The sequence below is a fragment of the Larus michahellis genome, chromosome 15 (genome assembly GCF_964199755.1).
Source record: "Larus michahellis chromosome 15, bLarMic1.1, whole genome shotgun sequence".
Classification (NCBI taxonomy): domain Eukaryota; kingdom Metazoa; phylum Chordata; class Aves; order Charadriiformes; family Laridae; genus Larus; species Larus michahellis.
In genome coordinates, this window is record NC_133910.1 from 13,183,523 (window position 1) to 13,209,870 (window position 26,348).

At 41.5% G+C, this 26,348-nt stretch overlaps 1 protein-coding gene across 11 annotated transcripts in view; it reads left to right on the top strand.

The window, feature by feature from the left end:
• The window catches only part of AK8 (adenylate kinase 8), a 75,513-nt gene that overhangs the window by 38,310 nt on the left and 10,855 nt on the right, over nucleotides 1-26,348 (top strand). For all 11 annotated transcript variants that reach the window (XM_074608306.1, XM_074608310.1, XM_074608313.1 and 8 more), the window contains one exon: nucleotides 7,301-7,442. In XM_074608306.1, coding sequence (XP_074464407.1) covers nucleotides 7,301-7,442 — 142 coding nt within the window. The remainder of the gene's footprint in view (nucleotides 1-7,300; nucleotides 7,443-26,348) is intronic.

Below are 26,348 nucleotides of genomic sequence, written 5' to 3' on the forward strand. Positions count from 1 at the left end.
GACGCTCAGTCTACAAAGACATTTTTAAAGGCCGTCCCACTTAAGATTTCAAAAAAACACAACAAACCACGAACACCACCCCCCCCCCCACCCCCCCCCCCCCAAAAAAATTACCCCCAAAAACCAACACTGAATGCCAGACCAGACAAAATAAATGTGATTTTACTTAAGAGTCTAGTGCGGTAGTTTTCTAGAGGAACTATGATCAGTCAGTTAGTGGATATGGTCCTGCCTGTCTAAATTTCGACAGTCTCCTGGTTTTGTAGCAGTATTCACCATTATTACTGGAGTATCGATAATCCAACATAACATTAGGCATCATAACTCACAGGGGTAGTGCTGCTAGAGTCTGTGGGTTTGCACGAGGGAGGGAATAAAACAGGTTGTAAGTTAAACCATTATCAGATGGCCAAAGTTCCCATTTTTGGTCAGCAGACATCTTTGTGGTGCCACAAATCCTCATGGATTTGAGTGAGGTTGTAGCCCTTGGCCATACAGGACCTCGTGGTTGTCAGGGACTTTTAAACAGCAAAGTACAATATAAATGCTAAGTATTAATCTTTTATATTTATTTTATTCTTTATTGGTGACAGTCATTCTTAAAAACTTAGAACTGTGGTGTTTCCTTTCCTGCTATTCTTCTTGCAGCACGAGCTCCTCTGCAAAGAGCTGCTGACTTCAATTCTGTTTGGTTTTCTGTTTGCAGTTTGGGATGGGGAAATCACATGAGTTTTTATAAGAAAACTGGAAGGAAAAGCACGTTGCATATTGGCAGCATCCCCTTTTATGGTCTTTGGAGTTTGACATCAAATTCTGGCTTTGGCTCTATTTCGCTGGGTCCCATACATACAGAATCAGGCTCCTGTGTGGAACAGACTTTTTTTATGACAAGCAAAACATTTCATAGCTCTTGTGTGCTGCTTTACATTTTTGAATGTCCCTTCCAAGCCGAACCATTCCGTGATTCTACGTGGCTGGCAGGTGTCAGGAGGAGCGTCAAGAGGAGACACAGGACTGGGCAGCCGATCCCGCTGTTGGGGATCTGGAGTGCGTGCTGGCAGCAGGCATCACTGGTGAGGGACAACAGACCCCTTACTGTCCTCTCTTCTCACCACATGGGAAATGAGTATTTGGTATAGGAGGACAAGATGTTTTTCAACAAGATTATTAGGAAATAGGGAACTTGGTTGATAATGGAAATGCCGTGTTAGCTGGGTCAGAACTGAGCTTGCTGTCCTGTGTCTGGCTGTATTCTCTCTGCGGAAACTGAAGGAATAAAAAGAAATAGTGCAAATACACATTTTGTTACTAGTTTTAGAAACTTTCAGGTGAGAAACATCCCTGTGAAGTAATTCAGAGTAGCTTTTTTCTTGCAGATGGGTAAACTGAGGCAGGAAACCTAATTCAAGTCGTGCCGTGCTGCAGTCAGTGTGCGAGTGTGGATGGGACCCCAGGTATGTGGATCTTGACCTTGATGTCACCCACTGGGTCATCCTGGGACTCACCGACAGCCGGTGCCACCAGGCAAACACACACAGCTACTGACGGCAGCAGAGTCTATTTTGGGGGGAAAAGAGCTTTTTGTGTCTGTATGCTGGATACCTGATTTGGACAGAATTTCCATTGCTAAATCTGAAGATGCCACTAGGAGGTAAAGCAGTGTAAGGGGCTGGAATCTTACCTAGTCACTAAACGTGGTCAGATGTAGGTTCCTGAATCTCTGGCTTGTAATGGTGCGTAAGAACGATGCACTCCTTTAACATGTGTTTCTGAAGGTCTTCATTCATCACGTGTCATTTCATCAATGATTTGGGATCGTACGCACTTTAAAAAATGTCATCACTTCCTCTTTAATATAGCTAATTCCTATTTTAAGTGACTAAAAAGCTCAAAAAAAAAGAGAGGTTCTAATATATTCGAAGAAACAAAAATTTTTAAAATGTGGAAATGAAATACTTTATCATATTATTTATCTTACTGTATTAAAATAATTATTCCGGTGCTCACAGGAAGCCATTCCCCGCAGTGCTGTGCAGGTACAATGCGCGAGTGGTGACTTCTTCCGTGCAAATCTTCCCTTTGGAGAAATCGCCGAGTAAGTGCAAATGCCCCGTCGATGTCGTTATTCGCGACGTCGCCTCTTTATTTGCCGGCTTCACGATTAGCTTTAAAACGCGGCGAATCGGCGCCGCTTGCAGCTTTGCCGTGCCGGCCCGCCGGCGCCCGGGATGCGGGAGGAGCGGAGCCGCCGGCGGAGCGCTCTCCGTTGCCGCGGGGCCCCGCGATGTCGGGGTGCGAAGGCCCCGCCGCCGCCCCGGTACCGGCCGCCGCCGCCCCGCGCTGCCCATCGCGCCCGCCAGGTGGCGCTAGAGAACAACCAACCGGGGCTCGGCGGGGCCGGGGCTCGGCGGGGCCGGGGCTCGGCGGGGCCGGGGCTCGGCGGGGCCGGGGCTCGGCGGGGCCGGGGCTCGGCGGGGCGAGACGCCCCCCGGGGGGAAGCCCTGCCCTTCGCCTGCCTTCGGGGCAAAAATGGGCCTTTTCCTCCCGCCGCCTCCCCCCGGTTTGCCTTGAAGACGCACTTGGATTGTTATTTTTTATTATTTACAGTAAGCAAAATTGTCTGTCTGCAATGGAAACTGGCGCGTTCTCACCAATCCCGTGTGTTGGCAGGATTAAATTAAAATATCGATCAGCCTACGTGTTAAATCATTCTCAAACACGTTAAAGCCAAATTGATACAGTCTCTCAGGACCTTAAGGTGGGCAAGAGAATAGAATACTTCTCTGAAAGACCCAAATAAAATGGCCCATTGTGAATAATCCAGAGTTTATAGAGCAATAAAATAAGCAAATCTCATGCTTTGCTAAATTTAGGATTGACAGGACAATCCAGGAAAGTAGCCTTTGGCGGTAGCTAATAGTCTGGGCAAGATGTTAACTGTCAAGTACTGGGATCAAGCCTCAGGCATCTGAATTAGCTGTGAAAGTCTTCAGACCTTGCTAAAAAAAAAAACAAACCTCCAAGAGAAGGATAAAGGGTAAATGGACAATATTGTCAAAAGGACCTGAAACTTTTTACAGCACAAAGTCGACAGTTATGCTGTACTTAGAATTGAGGTTTTATAGGTTTGGAGAAGTGAGTCAATAACCTTCAAAAGCCTGTTATAAAGGGAAATATATGGAGGAGGGATCAATTTAAATATGATAATTGTATAGCTTGGAGCACTGACAACATTGAAGCTATTGGAGAATAGTGCCCCGTAGTCTCTCAAGTAGTGTTTTTGCGTTTCAGACTGCCTTTAGTGTTCTCTTACTTTTGTCTTGAGGAGATGGTATGATTTTGTCAACTGATTGCCTGATAGGGTTTTCTATTAGTCCTGCAGATCTATGGGTTGGGTAAGAGCTAATAGGCCACACTCCTATGAGTTTCATGAGGACGTATTTTTCCATGAGAACTACCTTATGCTTGTGAAAACCTTTGAAGCTCTGGGAAGTAAATTTATTTTTTAAACGGTCTGCTGGAAGGTGCTGATTGACAGCCCTGGAGACAGAAAATCTCCAGGTGTCCAGGCAGCAGTTCCAGCATCAACAGCAGCACTTTAAACCTCTGTTCCTTGTACCCTGCCTGATCATACCCTTGAATTTATTCGATCACTTCATAGGTCCACAGCTGCTAATTCAGCTGCATAGTCCAGAGCATTAACATGGTCAAGACAGGCTGGGAGATAAGGGAGATACGGTGTGTGGTGTTGATGTTAGGCAAGAATGTACGCATGAATGAATTACATTTCTATATGGAGCTGGTTGTGGGCTCATTCTGTCACATATGCCATCTCTGAGGTTCACCGCGACCTTGGTCCGCAGCTCTGTGTGGTGCTCTCAGCACAGGGTATCACTGTAGCTCTGCAGCATTACTCTTGAGGGCTGAATTTTACTCCTGTACCTTGATTTTTTGCCTTAATAGAGATGTGCTTCCACATTACCTAATCTGGATATCTCTTTGTAGCACATTGTAATTTTTACAAGAAACTCATCTTTGGACTTCTCTAATGATAAAGTAAAACCTCTCCAGAGTCTCATTCCCCCAACTTTCAGAGTTGGAAGCTCACACAAGCTTATGTTGAAAAGGAATTGATTATTCAAAGCTCTTGTGCTTCATAATCTACTTAAAACATGTAGATTGACTGTCTCACCAGAAAAGCTCTAAATTTTATTTTGCTATATAGCCCATTGGGTCATGTGCTTAAGGCCAGGAGACCTCTGGCTAGTTACTTACAGACTGTGTGCCCCTCCAATTACAGGTTATTAATTTGCCTTACATTCAAGAGACAGTTCCACATGAGTGAAAAGGAATACCCTACTGCAGAGTTCTTCATTACCCACTCTGTCTGTACCGCAGCAAAATAAGAATAATACTGATTTTTTTCTTCCTTTTTTCTCTCTGTCTTTTTTTTTTCCCCTCTGGTCTGTGGAAGATGTTTTACAGTTTTAATGCAGCTGTTTTAAGTGTGACTGTTCCTGTTCAAGGGCAGCTGATGTACTTTGTAATGCCATTGAACAGCCAACAAGCTATGTTCCCCTATTGTGTTGAAGTGATAGGTATGTTTGCTAATCAAGAGGAGAGCAGAGCTTGCTGTCTGACTTGTTTATGTTTTATTTCTCACCATCAAGCTTTAGAGGGAGGCACAGAAAATGTGTAAGCATCTATATTATTCAGTGATGTATATGTGTATACGAGTGTAGAAACAACTTAAAGTGCATTGCTGATATCTTCTCGTCAGTCATCCTGAAATTAGCAAGGTGCCAGGGTTACCACATATCCCCGGTACTACTCAAAATACCCCAAACCTGGCATGCCGTTAGATAAACTGTTAATTATTTGTCACTGCATCTTGATTTATTTTTTTTCCTCTTGTGATTGCTTCAGTTTTGTTCAAAAATAATGACTGAAGTGGAGGATTTTGATCATCAGGATTCACGGAAGGCCTATGGGAAGTGATCAGATCGAGGAGATGCTGCCCAGTTCCCATCACAATTGCTTTTTAATTTTCTTGTAGTCTGTAGTGTTTCTCCTTCCCATACGCAGGATGGAAACAATTTGGCTCCCGGAACTGGAGAATCTCCTACGATCTGCTGGAAGCTCAACAGTGCTGTATATCCACTTATTTCTCTGTGCCGTTCTCGGGGCTTTCAGCCTCTGCCCTGATTCCTGGTTCATCTCACAGGGACGTCAGCTCCAGCAGAATCCTACCTTAGTGCAGTTTTACTCTCGCGTTTTCAAGTTTCATTCAAATCCCTTGCAAAGCTGTCTTTAAGCATTCTGAAAATGTGTCAAAAAACCATACAATTTGGCTTTGTAAATCCATGTTAATGATTCCAGTAGGAATCATGATAAAATAACACGCATCAAGACAGAAAGTTTAGTGCTGCAGCCAGAAATACAAGACTACCAGGCAAATTCCACTGGTCTTTGTATGGAATATAGTTTGGGGAAAGAGAAGGTGGGATGTTGGGTTTTTTCTTTCTTCTGACCAGGATGTCTTGGTTTTGTATTAGTTCTTGTAACCTGGAGAGTAGGGAGAAGTGCCCTGCAAGAGCACGGAAATTCTCCCGTTATCCCCTCTATGCCTGCCTGCAGCTCGGGTCTTAGATAAGTATCATCTGTCTAATAACACTTCTGCCTGCTGTTGCTGCACTGTTGTATAGTTAATTTTATGAATCCCATTTTTAACAGAATGCCTGGTTTTGCATTGTTATTTTGCTCTCTGAGAAGTGTCTGGTTTTATTCCATTCCATTTTTCTTTTAGCAGATGGAGAATATTACTCTCCTTAACTTGTTTTTTTATAATGTGAAGTGGGTATCCTCAATTAATACACTAATCTGTTTTCTAATTAATTCCCTGCGGTTTTCCTCCCTTTTTGCTGGTACATTGAATCCTGAGTGCAATTCTGTAAACTCGGTAATTTGATTACTTAAAGGAGAAGCAATGAATTTCATGACAGAGGTGTAAGTCTTTAGGAAACGCTAAATTTCAGGAAGCAAATAGATTCTATTATTGCAGTTTAAAACCTGCTTGTACCTGGGGTATAAATGTGCACTGATAATAATATACTTCACTAAAATATGGTCGCGTTGCTGTCAGCTACTCCTAAAGCGAATCGCATTGTTAGAAACCTGACGCATACGCTCTCCTACGAGCACTTGTTGTTGTATTTTTGTATGCAGATGCAATGGCAGGGTGAGTATCAGAACATCAACATTCCACGGTGTGGATTTATGTAGCGTTTTTTATTGCTTGTTTCCAGTAGAGGCAACAGTGTATTAGACATACTGTACAAATAACGAGAAGGGACTCTCATTGCTTCTGGAAAATTGTTTTGGCTGCTTTTTGGGGAAGTAGCTTGAGGTGGTTTTGCTGACCTTTCTTTGTGCATATTTGACACTAAACCCGCTGCGTTGCGAGAGTCCTTGCAAAATTTGTAGTCGCTCTTACTGAACCCAATCATTTAATTTTTCTGTAAAAAGGGAAAAAAAATACGAGATACACAAGTTTAAGTATCTCAATTGAAATATTTTACTTTATGAAGGCTGTAGTGAAAATATGCAGGAGACCTCCTTACCACTGTGTCCCATTAAATAGAATTTTAAAAGCTGCATTGTAATAAGAATCCCAGTCAGCACCTTGCTGATATGCTCTCTTGACTTAAAGAAAAATAATAATAATAGAGGAAAGAGAACTTCTGTCTCTGAAATTAGGGAGTCATCAATGCAGTAATTACAGTAGTTGAAATACATTTTGGAAATTTATTTTCGGTTATAAAAGCTTCAAGCCTTTGGGCAAATAGCAGAAATATCGCATCTAGCCTGCTGTGGCAGAACCATTATAATCTGCTAAGTTAAATACAGAATGCTGCAGAAATTTCTTTCCTGTTTAAGGATTTCTTTTACACAACTCAGGTCATTATTTTTTGCATTTTGGTAAGATTAAGTCACACTTCATCGTGACGTCAGCCCAATATGGCTGAGAGAAAAAGGACATTGCAAAATTATGTAGGCGTCAGTTTTTACCAAATACTTTGCTTTAGTCCCACAGTTCCTTGTGAGTTTGGGGGTTTCATGATAGCACAGTAAATGTGCAAAGTCAACAATAACTCCTCTCTCCAAAATCTATCAATCATAAACAGGAGTAATTCTTTGTGTTTTACTTCTTGTAGCAGTCCAACCAGAAAAAGTAGTTTGTATCCTCCCTAATTGTGGACTCAGCATACAAAATAAATGTCATCTTTTTAATCCTTTGCAGTTCCAGACAACCTTGTTATGAAGATCCTGGCAGAACGCCTAAACACGCTAGACTGCGTGACCAACGGTTGGGTGCTTTATGGCTTCCCAAGAGACGTAGAGCAGGGAGAACAGCTGCAGAAATCGCATATTATTCCAAACAGGTAAGCTATAAATTTAGCAATCACGACATTACATATGTGAAAAATTTGTTTATGGAAAGATACAGGTCTTTATTGACATTGCATAGGCTGTTGCGTCTTATTTATTTACTCCTTCCTTAACTGTAAAAAGGGGTCTTGCTCCTGGAGTGTAGGAAATAGAGCATTGGCCTTACAAATCCTCCAGATGGCCAAACTGTGGGAGAGAGAGGGGTTTGTTCTTCTGGTTATTTGTTTGAGTTGCCTCTAAAGGCAAACCATAAGAAATGGATTAAAGTTTGGATTATATCAGAAGGTGTATTTTATTTGCAGCAGGAGGGGGGATCTGCATCTTCTTTCTTTAGCATCGGCATAATATCATGGAAATATATTAGTATTTAGAAGAGCTCATTATGAGACTTTTGGGTTTTGTGAAATAATTAAAAACAACATGAGAATTATATTTTATTTGAGCTATAATGAAGTGTTCAGAAATGTAATATAAGAGAAAGGAGCATCAAAAGAGAATTGTTATGAATGCCAGGCAAATAAAATGGAGTTACTCTTTACAGCTGATCCAAGGGTGGTGAGGATTTGAAATGCTGTTGTACTCATCAAAGCTGAGAGGCTTCTCCATTCCCCTCCAGCGGTTCCTGGTTCGGTCCATACCACTGGCTGACACCATGGCCACTCCAGAGGCATGTGTTGGAAATTCGTAGTCTTTATGCTTCCAGGAAGCTTTTTCTTGTCTAAAAACTAGTGATGGAAAAGGTATATTACCCACAGAAGTGTTTACGTTGGTAAAGTTGCTCTTGCTGTATGAGGTGGGAGTCAGTCCATCCCCCGCTCCTCGTACAGCGTACAGTGGAAAGATGTAAAAGGGGAAGACTGAGTTGGAGAGAGAAAAGAGGAGAGTGAAAAGGGGGGGAGCTAGCAGTCATGCCATCAAGGTTTAAAAATTAAAGTATGTGAAAATAGCAGTAGCTTTGTTTACTAAAAGTAAGACAAGATACATCTTAAACAGGAATCCATTTAATGGAAAAATGGACAAAGAATCTTGAAACATGCTAGATTCAGTTAAATAACAGTTCCCGTGGATTATTCTTCATGTGCATTTAGAAGGTAGGTCCTGAGTCCCTAAAAATGTATCCGAGTAGCTGAGATCAGTGTGGATGCTCAAATGTGTGCCACGTGCTCCTTTACAGGAAGATCAAGACCTCATCAAGTGGGGAAGAGCAACTCATCATAAAATCGTACGTGTGGAAATTTGGCACTGATCCATTTGCTCAGCTTCCGTTTTCATTAAAGAGCTCTGCACATTCGTGTCTGAGTTAAGAATTTGTCCCCTATTTTATACAGGGGTTGAAGTAAGGGACAAAACCAGACATCACGCTACCTGATTGATTTTGGAGCTGGTATTTTCCATGAAACTGAAGTAGTAGGTGTACAAGGGAGAGAGGGTGATTATAAACAAAAGGACATATTGCAGCATAGGATAGCAGGGCAGTAATTCAGTTTCGGTTGTGATGCTAGTTATAAAACACTATCTGCAGAGGTGGTGTTTCTGACATCAGGAGAAAAACCTGATAGAATTATAGCCTTGAAATCAGTCTGGGAATAGGATGCAGAAATCTATAAATCAGACACAGAACAATCTACAAAGTCTCATTTTTAGGAGGGCTCTGTTGATGAAATTAGATTAAAATAAATTTACATATATATCAAGTTTATTATTAAAATCTAGTCACATCAGTAAACAAAATTATTTGTGAAAGAGTATGTTAGTCTGTGTTTTGAACTCAAAGTAGACCTCTTTGGCTGATCAGAACACAGAGTTATTGTCTGCTTGTCAAGTCATAAATCTATTCCTTAGAGCTAATAAAATGGTTAGTGTTCAAATACTATGTTTTATCTGACTCCCACCTCATAAAGCTAGTACACATAATACTAAATTATACAGCATTGAGCAGGATCAGTCTCCCGACTCCTCCATCTTATGAAAAGAAAAACAAACCTAGTAATTGATGGTAGAAAAGAAGGAAAATAAAGTTATTTGAAAACAAACAAAATGGGCTATAAAGTTTGTTAAAATGTAATAATAAAAAAACTCATACAGCATCAGCCACTGCATCCAAAGAACTGCCCTGGAACAAAAAAGAAAATAATTCATTTTCCACTGAAAAAGTAAGGTACAGGGTTTTCTTTAAATTGGAATTTGCAGTAGAGCAAAGGCTTTCCTACAGACTGGTACATGAAAATCTTTCTGTATCAGACAAAACCTGTCTACCAAAGAACTGCTCTTTCTGTACTCGGAGAAGACGTGTATTGCTTTCTGTGTTCCTCCTCATGAAGCGGTTACTGCTTAAGTGGACAGGATCCTAATCCTATTGAACTGTGGCAGCCTTTAGGGCAAATAAGAACCTGAATCTATTAGTGGTCTCTCAGCTATCTAGTAAAAGAACGCCATTAACCACGTAGTGCTTACGGTAAGTGGGAATCCAAACACGATTACAGGTTGGCGTCTGAAGCTCAGAACTACTAAGGCAAAGGGCTGAATTCAGTTTCTCATCCAAATGAGTACAAATAGGTATTTTAGCCTTTTGTATTGTTAATGCTTGAGCAACAACAGGAAATATACGGTATAGTCATGGATAGTACACAGAAAACTCTAATATCTAGCAAAATCTTTCTTATCCTCTTCTGCTCTCTCTCAAACTTACAGTTAAAATAAGATTCAGCAGCAACAGTGTCATCTGTTACATATCTCTTGTCGTTAGCTTCAGCTGGTTCATGACCAGCTGTCTGCTGGTTGCAGGCCAGCTTAAGGCAATCAGCAGTTTAAGGATTCCCTGAGCCAGAGGGTTATCTGGACAACTGTCTAATAGCCCATTTTCCTTGACTTCATAGTCTCTATTTCAACACGCTGTACTTCTGGCCTCCACCAAATTGTATGGAAACGGGTTTTACTTTTTCACTGGATGTTGTATGAGAATACTTCACAGTGATTTTTGCAGGCTTCTTTCTTCTATGAAACTCAATTATAAACCTTCTCTGTTCACGCTTTCCTAACGTTCCCGATTTTATAAGCCTCTTGTATATGCCTGTTCAGTCATCTCTTTCCCAGGCAAAGAACCTTGATCTGGTTATCCTTCCCTTTCCCCAAAGTCATTTCACTCTTCTGATCATCCTGACCCCTGTTCTCTACCTTCTCTAGTTATTCTATCTGTTTCTTTTGTAAGGTGGGACAACCAGAACTGCATTCGGTTTTGAGGATAGCGCTGTGTGATATTGCCAGAAACATTTTTTTATTTTGATCTTAACTCCGTTACTCGTCATTGCTGTTATGCTGTTAAATGTCATTGTGATAGATTTTGGAAGAATGTCTTGTGTGTGTAAACTATGGTAACTATACAGGGTGTCTTTCATTGAAAATATACTGAAAAATGACAAAGTGTCACAAATCTCAATTGAGCATGTGCAACCTCAGCAAGGAGCCTAAAGACCCTCGAACTCAAGACCTCCGTAGTTCCAGTTGTAGCCGGGTTTGTGTTAGAGTTCCCGAGCCGATGAAGCAAGCCCTTCCATCTGTGCCAATGGGCTCTACTGCAAAGTGTGTCCTGGGATTTCCAGTTCCTCTATTCCATCATTTCCTTTGGGTTTTTTTTCCATCTGATCTGAATCCGGGGTCGATTGTTTTACATTTCAGTATTGATTAATTACATTAAAGCAGCATCTACAAACAATACGAGTGGAAAGACAAAGCTGGGCAGGGGAGGGATGAACCTGAGGATTGACCTAACAATACATATATAACATATTTCAAATACCCATTTTTCCAATATTAAAGTTTTTTTATTTCCCAATAGAGAAAATAAACAGCACTTTCTTCTCAAATGCAAGTTTTCCAGGAGTGCTTTATTGGCCTTCAAAACGATGTAGCTGTATCCCCAATTATGTCATCTTTTTACATAATATATTTAAAGCTTCTTTTTCATCACACTGCTAAGAACCTATATTCAAACAGTTTAGGATAATGAAGTTCCTAATGTCTAAGGTAGAATCTGAATATGTTGAAAAGGGAAAAATCAGAATGGAAAAAAAAGATTATATATTTTTTTTAACTATTTGGTCTTTACATGGGGCTTTCCTATTTCTGCAGCTGATCCCAGTGTGGATTAGGGATAATAAACAGCCTATTAATGGAGGCCTGAACTAGGAAATGGAGTTTGAATCAGCAGCAAAATTCAATGGCTGGCGAAGGTTAATAACTCCATTACTATCAGCTCTATTTTTTAGCCGTTTGAAGAGCTAGGTGTTAGCCTTATCTTACTCCTCATTAATTGAGCTAATAGAACCCCAGTGACCCTACCATGCTGCCATTATCTGAGAGTTTACCAGGCATGGACTGGAATACTTATCACTGAATATGTATTCCTCAGATCCATTTTTATATCGGAAATATTTTTGTTAAACATTGGCTGTCGTCAGGTTTCTTTTTGTCTTTTCATTGCCTTGATGCCTTCTGTAACAGCTACATATTTGGAAATTAAATGTAAATGACTTAATTAAAATCCTATCAAGGAACAAGCTAAGTCCCAAAATAGTTGCGTCAAGGAAACATAATAGTGATTGAATTATTCTGACATGGAAAAATCTTACAGGGCGTTTTTAAAACTTTGGCCTAATTTAAATGATGGATATTGTGTATTTATAATAGATGTGTTTTTAATTGATGGCATACAAAAATCTGATGAGTAACAAAGAAGAAATGTTATAATTATATCTACTTATTTTCTCCTCATTTTCAGGGGAAAAAAAAAAAAAACAGAAAAATGATGTGGTAATCAAGGTACTAAATCAGTACAGTAAAATTTGCTTGCACCAGGGAGAGGGACAAACAGCAGGAAAAGTCCAAGTGACCTATGTAGGATTTAGCTTAATTTATAAAGAAAGTAGTAAAAATAATAGGCAGACCAATTCTATGTTTCAATTATTCTCATTTTTTGTCTCTTCTGATTAGAAAGCAGCTCGCTCTTACCAGAGCCATTATATGGCTGCTGGTTTACTGACTGTTGTCTTCACTAATGCTAATTGGTTTCCTTTTTATTATCACTTTGCACATCAGTGCTCCCGTCTCAGCTAGTCTCATCCTCCTCCCTCACATCTTCAAAGTCAAACGGACTGACCAGTTCAGTAAAAACCAAGGGGCAAGACAGTGGGAGCTAAAGGCGCCGGATCTTCTTGAGGTCAATGGTATGCTTATGAAATAGAAATGTATTTTGGAAAGTGTGTTTTAGGTGATGAATAATTATTTTTCTTCCCCGCCCCAGTGGCGGCGCTCACCCTCTCAGCTATGCTGACTGTACATCGAGTACACACGTAGCCACGCTCTGAAGCAGCAGAACACCCTGGCCAAGTGATAAAAATTACAAGTTTTTTTCCCAAAGAAAACCCGCTACAGATTTTGCTTACTGGGCAAAATTAACAACTCTTTCTCTCACCTGGACTCTGCTTCGCTGGGCGAGTGGGATCAGTTTAATCCACAGTTGCTACCCCTTTTTCCAAGCTACAGTAATTCAGTCATTGTGTTATTTCTTGATGCAAGTGTTTTGAGACTTACCCCATTCATTGACAAGATTTTAATTAAGTCATTTACCTTTGTTTCTTGAATTGCCTCTATTGCAAGAGGCATCGCTGAGCACTCTATAATGGGCAGAATATATCTGGGAAGCTCCCACTACTGTATGTGTAACAGCTGTGCGTAAAAGCGTATACATTGCTCTGGCATGAAGGCTCCACTAAGCAGTCACATCCATGGGCTACTTAACAGTGACAATGAATTCTCCACGTGGAGTGCAAAAAGCCACACACATGCAGTCTTTTGCCCCACACAAATCTGATGGAAGCAGCTCCTTACCCAGTTTCTGAGGTTTGGCCGTAGGTGGGAAATCCTTATTCTCCATTCTCCCTCTTGTCCTTAGTACATTGTGCTCTCTCTTCCCACATAACATAACACTAATCCAAATAGAAGCTATTGCTATTAAATAATCCAATAGATAGAAAATTGGATGATTACAATAAAAAGATTGTCACTTCTCTGCACATTCTGCCTGACCTATATTGGTACCAAAAGAGCCTTTCTATCCTGGGGAAAGGCGTTAATGTGCATCTTGAGGCAACAACAGCAAAACATCAAATGCAGATTTAAAATCCGTCCATGGGCTTTCTGTAGGATGTTGCATTTGCTGTCACAAGCATCGTGTCTTGTTTCTTATTCTGCTTCAACAAGAATAGGAGGTATATTTGGCTTCAGTTGTGGGAGGCAGGTATTATTTTTAGAAGTTACCTCATAGAAGCTCCTTTTGATGGCTGGAGTTTGTTTGGTGAAGTCGTGGATACAGCAATTAAGGAGATCTCTGATCTCAGCAAGCTTCCTAAGTCTCCAGGAAGAGAGAGAAGAAAAGCTTCTACTTCTAAGTCAATATTTTTATTTTTTAAGGACCCAAAACCATGTCATTTAGTTCTTTTTGCTGCTGAAAGGAGGGATATTTTTCTGCAGTAGCAACCTTTCACAAATAATGAGATGTTAGGAAACCTGAAGGTTTTCTATCCTGATTGCCCTTATGTTGAAACCATTTTTCTCGGAAGATGCCACCGGTTACAAGGTTGCCTTTCTGAACTCAATACCTAAATGGAGAGAGAGAGAACTCTGAAGGCAGTGGAGTCTGGGCTACTTTTCAGGTCTTTGGCAACGGCAGCAAGGTTTAGACAAGGCAAACCAAACCGGCAACGTCTCTGCTTTCTCCACATGGGAACAGATACAGTCAAACTGTGAAAGCTTTGGCCTTAATGCTTTCGGTGCTTCTTCACGAAGTGCCATGAAGTATCCACACTTGCAAGGTAGAGCTCCTAGCTCCTCCTTTGGCTGCCAAAATTAGATGCCTGTGTGGCAGCAGCAATTTGAACGAGGTGACTTTGGGTAGGTGGCATTGGGTAGTATTTGAATCTTGAAGAGTCAAAGAACTTTGAACGATGTCAAATTCAACATTACAGGAAACTTTCTGTTTGAATACTCGACTCTGCAGTTTGGAAGGAGCTAGCTACATCAGGCAACATTGCAGAAAGAGTCAAGATCCCAAAGGCCTGATTCGGTCGGCTGCACAAGAGTCCTGTGCCCTTACGTGGTGTCAGCCACTTCAGGGCAAAGGACTGGCTTGCATCCCTACAGAGAAAAACCGTTTACTATGGGTATTATTATTTGACATTGTCTGTAGTTTGTAGAAGAAACCGAAGGTTTTTACTGAACCAACTAGCCAAGCTCTCACACATTTGTAGTGAAAACCTTTCCCGTATTTCTCAGGAAGCTGAGATGAAGGGTATCTGTGGTCAGTGTGGGGAAGTTGCACATTTCCCTCTTGTCAGGGGAAAATATGTTGTTCTGAGAGGAGATCTGAGAACTGCCTGCAAGAAGAACCAGGGTTGTAACATCCTAATTCACAATGACAACTTCATGGTACTAATCTCTGTTCAGGGCATTCACCTGAGACACAACTTTTGTTTAAGGAATGAAACAAAACAGTCATGGGAAATCAAAGTGTTACCATTTAAATAGTAGTCAAGTGATCTAACCTGTGCTTTTCCCCTCTGAAGTCTTTTTGCTTTGGTGATGAAAATGTGTGAATAAAAACCTACGAGCATCCCTGAGAGCTCACGGAACTCGCAGAGCCGGGTTCCTTCGGGTCTCCCAGTTTGCGCCCTGTTCATCTTGTGCTCTGTGACTGACTCTCTGGGTTGGGCTCCAGCAGTATTCAAGGTGCCGTTTGAGTGCTGTAGCACTGAACCTGGGGGCCGTCCTGCAGCTCTTCTCTGGGGCTGTCTGGTATAGAGTCACTTTTAACGAACACTTCTGCTAAGACTGGTATGCAGGAAAGATGTAGCTGCACGCAGTCCTGCGCCGTCAGTGCGTTTCATGGAATGTAACACTGATTGATCTCAGCAGGGTAAAACGTGATGTGCTTTGTCGATTCTGAAGAGTTCTTCAGGGACTAAAGCAGCCATTTTCACAATTTTACCTTAATTTCCTCAGTGGTTCACACAAAAATAAGAACCATATACACACAAGTCTGATTTTATAGGATTTTGGAGCTTTTTGTAAGGAAGATACTGGTTTCAAGATCTGATTGGAACCAGAAAAAAAAATTGAAAAGTAACTGAGGGAGGAAAACCTAAAATACAATGGTGTGGTAGCATTTTAATTTGCACTGGGTAAAAGAACGCATATAGATAAAACTAATGAGAGTTTTGCATGTGTGAGAACTGTGGATGGAGACAGCGTCTGAGAAAGCGCAACAGGAAAAGGAGAGCTGACCAGTGTTGTCAGGTAGCTCAAATTGTGTTGATCTCTTGCCATTTACTTCAGCAGTGTAGTAGCAAAAGTTGGCTGAACGTTATTCTGAGTAAATGTAGAAAGGTCACCCTGACATCTGTACAGGTTAAAACTGAGTTTATGAAAGCCTGTCACTGCATTTGCTGTCTGATACTGAGAGCACAGGGGCAGTACTTTTAGAGGAACTACATTACAACTGTGCATTACCTTTGAACTCCACGATTACCAGAATTCAGGGGTTCTGGAGTAAAAACTTAGGACGAGATTGTGCCAGCTGTGTTCTGATTTACTAGCCTCCTTGGTTTTGAGACTAATCCCAGAGTGACCCATCGCTCAGAGCTGGTGTGGCTGGCAAAACGGGCCCATACTGGAAACCACAGCCAGAACAGGCATTACGCTGCTCTTGCTTAGGTTCTCCAAGCTGAAGATCTGGGAAGACAAGTGCATCAGTCTGTAGCAAATATAATACGGCTTGGGTGATTAAAACTGTCAAGTACTATTGCATATTGAATGGGGACTGGTTTGTCATTACCATGAGGATTAGAAAGTGTAACCTTCATTAAAACGTCAGTGGATTTACTGCTGTTTGCCTTCGGACAAGATATTTGCTCAGAATTTTCTAGTAAGTAAATTCAGCCAGTGCAGGGCAATTTAAGAGAGCGGAGCTGAATACTGTCGTAGCTTATTCTGCAGGAAGGATGTGGGACTGATCCCTCGTGTCTGACAGATGCACTGGATCTAATTCTATTGGTCTGGATCACCTGCAGTCACGTAAATGTGTTCATCACCATCACTTGAGTTGGCTTCCTTTGGCTCAGGTGCAAGTGGTGACCCAGTGGTTTTGTGCTGCATAAGGATCATGTTTTCCGTCCCTAAATACATTACGTTTACAAAATTCTGTATTACAGAACTCTGTCCTTTGTAAGGCTTGAAATACATTTTGAGTAAGGCTTTTATCTGTCCCACAGAGGCTTTTAAATGTTATCCTTTTTGAGCATGTGCTGCATTTCTGCGCTCAGTAAGACTGCTATCATGCTTTGCACATGATAAAAATGATTTTTTTTTTAAAAAATGTAGTCTAATATTGTTCTGATATGAATGCTGATTGATATCCCACTGGTATACGTTGAGTGAGTGATCCAGAGGACAGTCTGTTCTTTTGCTATAACTGACCAAAGGTCAAGGGTGCAGCAGGTTAAAAACCAGTTATTTTATTTAACCTTCTAGAAAGTGCTGCTACTTTTGTGAACGCAATTTAAGCAGATTTTCAGGCCAAGTATATAGGAAGAGTTCCTCCTGACATACTTGCGGTGGAATTGAAGGATTTGTATTGGCCATGAATGTGCCCCAAAGTTAAAGAAAACAGAAACAAAATAAAGAAATCACGTGGGTTTTCAACCCCTTGAGTTCTTTGGACTCTTCAGATTGGCATATATTTTCCTTAGCAGTATTTGCAGTAAAACACTGAACTGCCAAAGCTAAGTGTTTGGTATGGTAAATTTGCCGTATTTTCGTAAAGCTTACTTTCTCCTTTTAAAAGTACTGTTTCCTCACAGAATTCTGACTCCAGTTGTACATTTCTACCCTCCATGGATGAGACTGCGTAGAATTAACTGGTGTAGGAGCAAGCCCTTGGCTTCCATTCCACCATTCAAAATATATCTCAGCTTGAAAACTTGCTGCCATTTTTTTGTTTAAAATGCCAGTCCATTATACTGAATCCGGATTTTTATTAACTTTCCATTAATACCTGAAATGCGTTTTGCTCAGTGATTATTAAAGAATCCTTGTATTCCGATTCTGTAATTCTTACGGTAAGTAGCTGTTCCTCAGAAAAATTATCCAATAAAACACAGTAAAACCAACGACGGTGGGAGAGAAGCTCAGACATAATGACATGGGAGAACTAGGAACAGATTAATTTCTTAAAGTCTCTTCTGTGTCCTTCTTTGGCTGTGTATTTGCATTGCAAACATAGGAAGTTTGATCAGTACAGCTTCCAAATTGTCCCATCTGCAAAAACTGGAGAGTAGCTTCCTCTGATTTATTAAGCGTCATGTTGTTTTACTGCTAAGTATAGGAGAGCTCCATATTCAGGCTGAATATTTGTTTTTAGTTCCTGCCTGGTAGAGAATTTCTCCAGCAGTTCCTAAGTTTCTGCTCCTGCTGTCCTCCTTCCCCCCACCCCTACCTGACCCTGCTATAGATCTGAACTGTTGTTTTACCTTGTTGATGTTTTGTCTATATTTGCTTTAACCAGATGCCCCTCTTTGCATGCAGCACTGGGACTCATCCCCTCTCTCCTATCAACAATAATTAGCCTTGTAAGACTAATGGAAGAAATCGTGTCTAATTACCCTGTTGAAGGCCCAATTATGTTATTAACATTTGTGGGCTATAAGCTAATGATGAGGAGAGCCTCTCATTTGCATAGCATTAAGTTAATTGAGCTGGAAGCTATGGGGTGGATAGCGGTGATGATAGCAGGATTCTGTTACAGAATGGATAATGATGACCGGAGCAGGATGATTCACCTGACAGGTTTATTAATTAACGGCTATCTGATTACCTAAAAGAAATGGCAAGTGGCAGTCCTTCTGAAAGAAGCCGCAGTATTTTTTTTAATGAAAGATGCTGTATCACTGCTGATATTCTGGGGTGATTTATGGTAATGGCAGTGTAAGCTCCTTACCGGGAGCCTACACAAAAACCTGTTCTGGGTTCCTCCCTGCCCTTGCAAAAATGTGCTGTGAATGTCTGATCTTTCTAAATGTTCCTAATTCTTACATGGTGCATGAAGTACGGCTGTGCCAGTGAATTTGTGTATTTTGAAAATCCTTAATTGTTATATAATTGCGGAGTTTTGCCCTTGAAAGAGCCAGATGATTTGATTTTGTAAAAGGGTTTTTTTCATTATGGTGTTAGGCGGGATTCTGTGTTATATTAGGGAGAAAATAACTATAAACATTCGGCTTTTCACATTTTCCTGGTATGTACAAACTGCAAGTGAAGGTGAGTGCCCTTACCTTCAATTTATTTCTAGGTACAAAGTTATGCAAAGTTGTTAGGCCTTTTCAGGAACAGAAATCTTTTTTTATTTAAAACAGTTCCAAGAATAAAAATCCGTCTTTTTCTTTTTGATTAAACGTCGGGTTCTGTCTGGTTAATTCCAAACACATTGTAATTCACAACAGATTCAGAGAGAGTCTTGTTTGAACTGTAGTATCTTTTAGATGAAAAAAATCACTGTTTAAAAGTTGCCTGTGCGATCAATCCAAGATTGAGGAACTCGCTCCGCGGTTACTCATCGTTAGAACCCACACCTGAGTTCTGACTGTATCTGAATGTCAAATATAGCTTCCAGTCAGCAGATGTTTTTAGCTATATTGAAAAGACCATTATTAAATCATGTGAACTCCAGACCTTACCTAGTGGCTAAGATACCCTGGAACAACCTTTGACCAGACTTGTGCCAGGAAAAAAGAGAACATTACTAATTTTAACCTTTTGGAGAATTACCTTTTATCCATTTAGGTGGCCTGGTGATTTGTGTTTCGATAGTAATAGATTTGTGAAGAGCAGAGACCTATAGATAAAATACAATCACCGTTATTTTGATGTTGGAAAACTTACATGCACAAAGTCTCCCTGCATGCTGCGACTGGCATTTGTTGGGTACAGAGGGGCTGAGAACATTGTCTTGATCTGATGTGGTAAAGACGCCAAAATTTTCGTTTACTAGATACATGCAGATATTCACAAATCACCCCTGGCACTTTTGGTCAGAAGAAGAAGAGAAGAAAAATGAAAAGTCAAAGACGAAGGAAGCACTCTGGGAGGACAGCTCCTGGAGCCAGCTAGCTGTCTGCTCTCTTTACTGGTTCTGACCCATGGCTGCCAGCAAGAATAGAGTCCAACCAGTTACCAGCGATGGAGGGCGAATTGCTCTGTGGGGCTGTGAGCACCTGCGTGATGTGGAGCGAGTGAGGGAGAAGCGTTTGTGTAACATTTACAAGGAGCATCTTCCATCTCCTTCCAGCACGTGGTGGCACAGGACCTAATGTCTGTACTTGCGTAGAAATTACCTAAAAAGGTTGTTCAGGAAACCTAACACAATGAATAAGTGCCTTTGTTGGAATTTAAACCCTACATCCTCCTGGTCCTCATTAGCTTTCTATAATCACTAACCCACACAGTCAGTGTTGGATAGAAATATCTTTACTGTATAAATTAGTTTTTCCGTAAGGTGTTCTGTAGTTCACTACAGTGCCTTGCTGTATAAAATAGACAAACCCAGTATCAAGCCAAGATCTGATAGATCAGGAATTATGTATTTAATTCAGAGTTCTGTACAGAGTGCTCGTAAAAGCTTGATCATGATAGAGGGGCCAATAAACATTTGGGAACATAAATATTTCTGTAGGAAATGGCTTTGTGAAACATTTAGTTGTTGAGTAATAAGAAGAACAGAGAAAATCAGAAGAGCAGAAATCTCTAGGTAATAATCGGATGGGTTATATATGTTGCAATGATAATAATGTTGAGAGAGAATTGTTATGGGACCAGTAGCAACAAATACATTGAGTCCTGCACTTTTTACTAATGTCTTCACCTCCTTGTGCTTGCCCCACTTGCTGTCTCTGCTGCTCCAAAATTCAGCTTTAAAGCTAGAAGAGCCGTGGATGAGACCTGGGGGTGCTGAGCTGCTCCTCTGGACACAAGGGTGTAAATCTTCTGGCAAAGACTTGGGGTCTCGGGCCGTGATCAGATGTCCACTAGAGGAATGGATCAAAATCTCCAGAAGGCCAGGCGTTGTCAGGGGTGGACTGCAAGGGAAAATACGGCTATGTGAGGCTTTGAGGGGAAATGATGCTCGCTCTCTGTCTTTTGTTTTTCTGGAACATCCATTACTTGAGTATTTAGGCGTCTGTCCAGCCAGACAACACAAGGAAATAAATTTCAGAAAAGCACGCATCAAAAAGTATTTTGAATGGCCAAATTGTAGAACAAAACATTCTGGCGATGCAGCCGGTGCTCTTGTCAGTCTGTAGGCTAGAAAATAAGAAGAGAAACAGTAAGAAAAGTAAAACCGACCTGGGAATAGCTAATCGGGTTGGAAGTGATGTTTTGGCTGCAAGGATTTTGAGGGCTGTAGAGAAAAATAGAATAAGATTAGAAAATGTTTGTCCATCCTGTATGACAGATGTGGGAGAAGATGTAATCGTTTGTTACTTCTCTTTTTTCCTCTGAAAACAGCAGCAGCAATGAGCTGGCAGGCACAGTGAAATGCAGTTAGCAAAAGTAATGGGAGTTGAAAGTTTGACCTTTTGTGATGGAAATTTGATATGAAAAAAGGGTCTTTTGATAATTTCTCTATCCAATCAGATACGGGAGATGTCTTGATCCTGTTTCCTCATTTGCATGCTGACTGATCTCATTTGAAAACCCAATCATTCAGAAATATTGGGACGTCAACAGAAATGTTACAAGCAAGGAGCTGTTTTATCTGAAAGGTCTGCAGGATGTCATCTCTTGTTTTTCACTCCAGTGGCCTGATCTCTTCTTCATGATTCCATGTTTTTATTGGCAGGATAAGTTGAACATATTGAAATGCAAATAGCCCTTTCCACATTGAACCAAAATATAGGAGTTTTTTTGGTATGATTGATTGTATCCAGGGCACTTCAAAAGCAACAAAGAAAATACTTTCTGCAGTGCTTCTGATTTCTTGACATTGCCAAGTTCTGACGTTTCCTGTTAGCAGTCGTTGGCAGAAAGCGATTCCTGGGCTTGCTCTCCCCTCTGCTTTTTCCCCATGTGAGGCCCGCGCTGATGCAGCTCGCTGTTTCTGGGACCAGCGCGTGAGGTCATTTAGTTTGTGGGCACACACACATGGGCACACACACACACTTTGTTGTGATCCCAGGTGCTGAGTGTCATGAATGTATTTAGTGGATTTTACCAAACTGCAGAGTGTTTAATCCAACAATGGTCTAATTCAAAGCCTGCCAAGACCCCGTGTTGGCGCCCAGCTGTGTGTATAACTGTCCAGGTGATTATCTGGGCAGTCAGATTCCAGATGCGAGGCACTGCCCACTCAGGTGAATTTAAGATCAACTTCATCTCCCAGGCAATATAACCTTTCTATTTTCTGGAGCAGGCAGTCCAATTTCCATTTTACTCAACCAGGCAGTGGGTTAATGGCCAGTTTTCCTGCCGTGTAACCGGTGACATTATCCCTTATTTTGGAGACCACCTATTAAACTCATGTCCTAAGCCAAAGTTTTGCATTACTTAACCCAGGAGTTAGGGACAAACTATATATAGTAGTTCTGAATAAAGGAAATTATTTAAAATAATTCTTTTTTTTTTTGGCATACTACCTTTTTAACATCAGGGTCAAGCTATATGAGAAATCTTTTTTCTTTAGTATCCCAAGATTTTTTTTCTCACCTGTTTCTCCACCTGGACAACCCCTAGCCTGCTATACCTGAGTGCTGTCCTGGGAAATGGGTTAGCTTGGTGGTTGGACTAGATAATCTGAAAGGTCCCTTCCAACCTAGGCGATTCTATGGTTCGTGCTGGGTCTCCTCAGGCTTGCCCTGCTTTTTAGAAAAAAGTAAGTATTCACTGAATGTAAGTCTCTTGCCTCCCTGGTGAACACCTGCATTGGACTGCAAAGGTATTCTGCTTTTGTGATTTGATGTAATTCTTCATACAAAACAGAAGAATTCCAACAGGAGCGCTAAGATGGATTTTCTTAGTTTGGTGTTGTGGCACTTGGCTGGGAGATGCTTCACAACTAGAAAGTCAAAGTGAAGCTGGCCCATTTTGAAGAGTTATCCTGAGCACCAGCTGTTGGCTGTCCCTACCTAATGAAACCTTTCTTGAAACCGGTGTGGTTTTGCACAGAGTTTTGCTTCTGGCAGACCAGCACACTCTGCTTTCTCTGGAGCGGGCAGGTTTGGAGGGGGGATCTTGTGCTCTGCGCCGTAGGCTGGAGTACGTGAGGAGGAGAGGGACAAACCATGGTGTCAGTGAGGGCACTCCGCAGGGACTGCTTTCCAAAGCCAAATCCTGGACGGAACGGGTGCGAGGAAAGGGATGAACCAGATTATGAGCTTTACACAACAGGATATCTTGAAAGTCATTGAGTTGGTGTTTGTACAACACTTTGAGATGTAAAGCTCTAAATTAGACAGGAGGTCAGGATTACCACAGTGTTCCTCAGGTGGGTGACAATATACCTCAATAGGGACCCATAGAAGTTCACAGTCTTCGTTACTGAGGTACGGAGATAGCATATTTACCCAACTTTTTTTTTATTCAATAGATTTCAGGGTCTAACCACAAATCAGTGCACGTGTTTGTGGTATTTATCTGATAGTACCTAATTTCTTCAGCAATACGTGTACTTCTATATGTGGGTTGGGGCTTTCTTTGCTAGAAGAACGTGCTTGTTTTTGACTGAGGACAGGAGTAACTTGACTGATATAGAGAGAATCCGATTCATCAAATCCTGTGGCCTGTCAGCTGAGGGGGGAGTGCTTTGTAAACAGCAGAAAGTGGTAAATTCCCCCATTCCTTGAGTAATAAACTGAAGTTGTTGGTATGACTAGCTAGCACGACTCAGCGGCTCTCTGAATTAGACACTGAGCGTTCTCCCAGATGGGAAATCAACCTCCTTCATCTCTCATGTATTTTAGAATATCGAACCATGTAAGTTAAAACACGATGTATTATTATTCTTGATAACCACAGCAATCTAGCCCCTCCCTGCTGGTTTTTTTTTTAAATATACTTCCCTCTCCACCTTCTTCTTTTGCTCCTCAGTATTAAAAAAAATGCAGCTTAGTGTACCAATATTTTCTCTGTGGTGAAGTCAGCATAGAATATTAGTGTCCAAAAAGTTGTAAAACAAAAGACTATCATATGTTGCACCTTTTAATCATGTAATTGCTGAGTGACATTTAACTCTGAGGCTTTAAGTTACTCCTTTGTCAGCCAGCCTTCTCCTTCTGCCCCTCTCGTTCCTCCCTCCTCCCGGAGCAACCTGCCTTTGCAGAGTAGTGCTTTAACTACACTGAAGTTTGGCTGGGCTCCTACATATTACAGCAGCAACACGAAAGCAAACAATTGAAGTATTTGAGAACAATGAAATATGTATGGCTATCTGTGACAGCCCTATAAAGCAGAGCAATTAGCCGCGTAATCCGAGAAAGCCAAAGCGACCGGCAGCCCACGGTTCCCTATTAGTTAAATGCTTTTTGTACGTCCTCATCCCATCAAATCAACTAACACTTCCTTTAATTGGTTCATGAATTATACAGCTTGGCTGCATTATAATTTAATCACCAGTAAACATTCCTGGGGCCCGCTGTAAAGTGTATAGCGCTCATTAATTCCTTAATTTCAGCAGATGGAAGGGGAGATCGGATGAACGGTGGCAGTACAGAGCGCCTTGGGCAATGGAAGAAGGAAAAAAAGGTGGGGGGCCGTTTAGGTTTTTTAAGGGCTGTCAGAAACTCAATCTGTGAGCTGTCAGCAGCTTGGACCCGTTTCCCCCGCCTCCCCCTGCCTTCACCCCACCTACTGCTGCAAGTGACTGACGGATTCATACGGAGCCTTGTCAACCCGTCTTTAAACATCAAGCCAGCGGGTAAACCAAGCCCAATGTAAATTAATTCTTGTCTTACGGGCCCCCCTTTCTCTGTCCCCATGAATATTTCATGGCGGGCAGCATAAATATTAATTCTAATAGCTCTGCACAGTGGTTATTATTTCTGTTTTATGACAAATATTCATAAAATATTCAGGACCCTTTTTTAGAACATTTACACACTTGATTGTGAAATTTTCCAGCTTCCTGGGGACACAGTAAACATATTGGGGTTCTCTTGATGGACTTTTTTCTCTCTTAATTAATACTACGCCACATTAATATTTAATCGGATTTAGTTTTCTTTTCCCCAGAAGTGAACCCTATTACATTTGAGGATTTATTTGACAGTATTTAAACAGGGAATTTTTATTCCCTATTATGAAATTGGTTTCCTTTGACACATATATAAAATGACACATTATAATCCATTCTTTTCTTCCCTCCCCTTGCCCCCAAATCATACACTTTTTTGGTGTCAGTTCTTTATTTTATTTTATATACCAAATATCCTACCAACAACAAAAGTTAGCGTTTAAATGATGGGAGTGGGGGGAACTTAATGTAGCATTTTATAGGAACACTTAAGATTAAACGTCATTTACTATAAATTTGATTCCATTTATTTAATAAGGAAGAAGAGTATAGGTTTCCTTGTTAGGAGCAGGAGGTACTAGAGAAAAGCTGCAGACGGGTAGCAAAGGCATCAGTTCTGATATGAGTTTGCTAGTGCTTAACCCTGGAGTTCTTGCTCCACTCAAGATTTGCTTTGCAGAGTCTAATTATTGCAGGGGAGGGTTGCAAGCATCTGAGGAAACATGACTGCATTTGGGGAAGCGGGTTCAGGTTCCTGACCTCGGGCCTCTGGGGCTGCAGAGGCTTTCGATTATCTGAGACTGAGTTTGATTAACCTTGCGGGTGGTGGAAACCGTGCCAGCCACATTACTCTAAAGCAGTGCTGGCTGCCATCTTACTCTGTGATTCATAAAGCACCACTGGAATGAACTCCAGGGGGAATGCAAAGATGCTAGAATAACAGCTGAGAGTAAGAAGGAGGCAAAGAATAAAAATGAGGGGAGAAATGTAAAGCAGTTCTGAATGGAGGTACTAATGCATCCAAGCCACTTATTTTATGGGAAGAGTTAATATTGCCTTCTCAAAAGATGCTTTAAAAATGTGTTGAAGCCCCTAGTATGAAAACATTTGCGCTGTACGTGTGCGCCTTCCGCTGTGCCTATGTAACGTTTATACAGCCGGTAGCTCTTCAGGCCACTGTCGCGTGGAATGGCTCTCGCTGCCAAAAGGCCTGGGGTTCTTCGCTGGTGTAAATCTGTGTGACGCCAGTGGAGCTACTTTGCTTGATCCCAGCTCGAGATCCAGCCCATTGTTCTGTAAAACAGACAGACAGTGCTACCGCAGGGCTGCGCCTTTCCCCCTGCGTAAGCCGGCGTGGCGCCCGCTGAGATGCTGCTGAGATACCAGGCTGGTGGGGTGGGATGCGGGAGGGACCCTGCCACCTCCGCTGCCTGGGCTGTTGGAGGCTGAACACATCTAACCGGTGGGTGGAAAACATCTAACAGAGTCATTACTCTGCGCTGCTGGTGGAGGGCAGGAACATCTGCAGCTATGGAGGATGTTGTTCATCTCGCTCCCCTGGCCAGAAGCCATGTCCTGGGAATAGTGCCCCACTTAGCTGCCTTTTGTAGTTATTCGACAGAAAAGCATCCATTTGAAAAGAAAGATCCAGTGTCTGGAAACAGCTTGTCATCACATGAATCATTATAGGAGCTCAATGAGCAAAACGCTTGTGCCGATTAACCTGTGGTTTAGCATTTATGCAATGAATTTTCCCTTATGGTCAAAACCTAGAGGGTGAAATTACTTC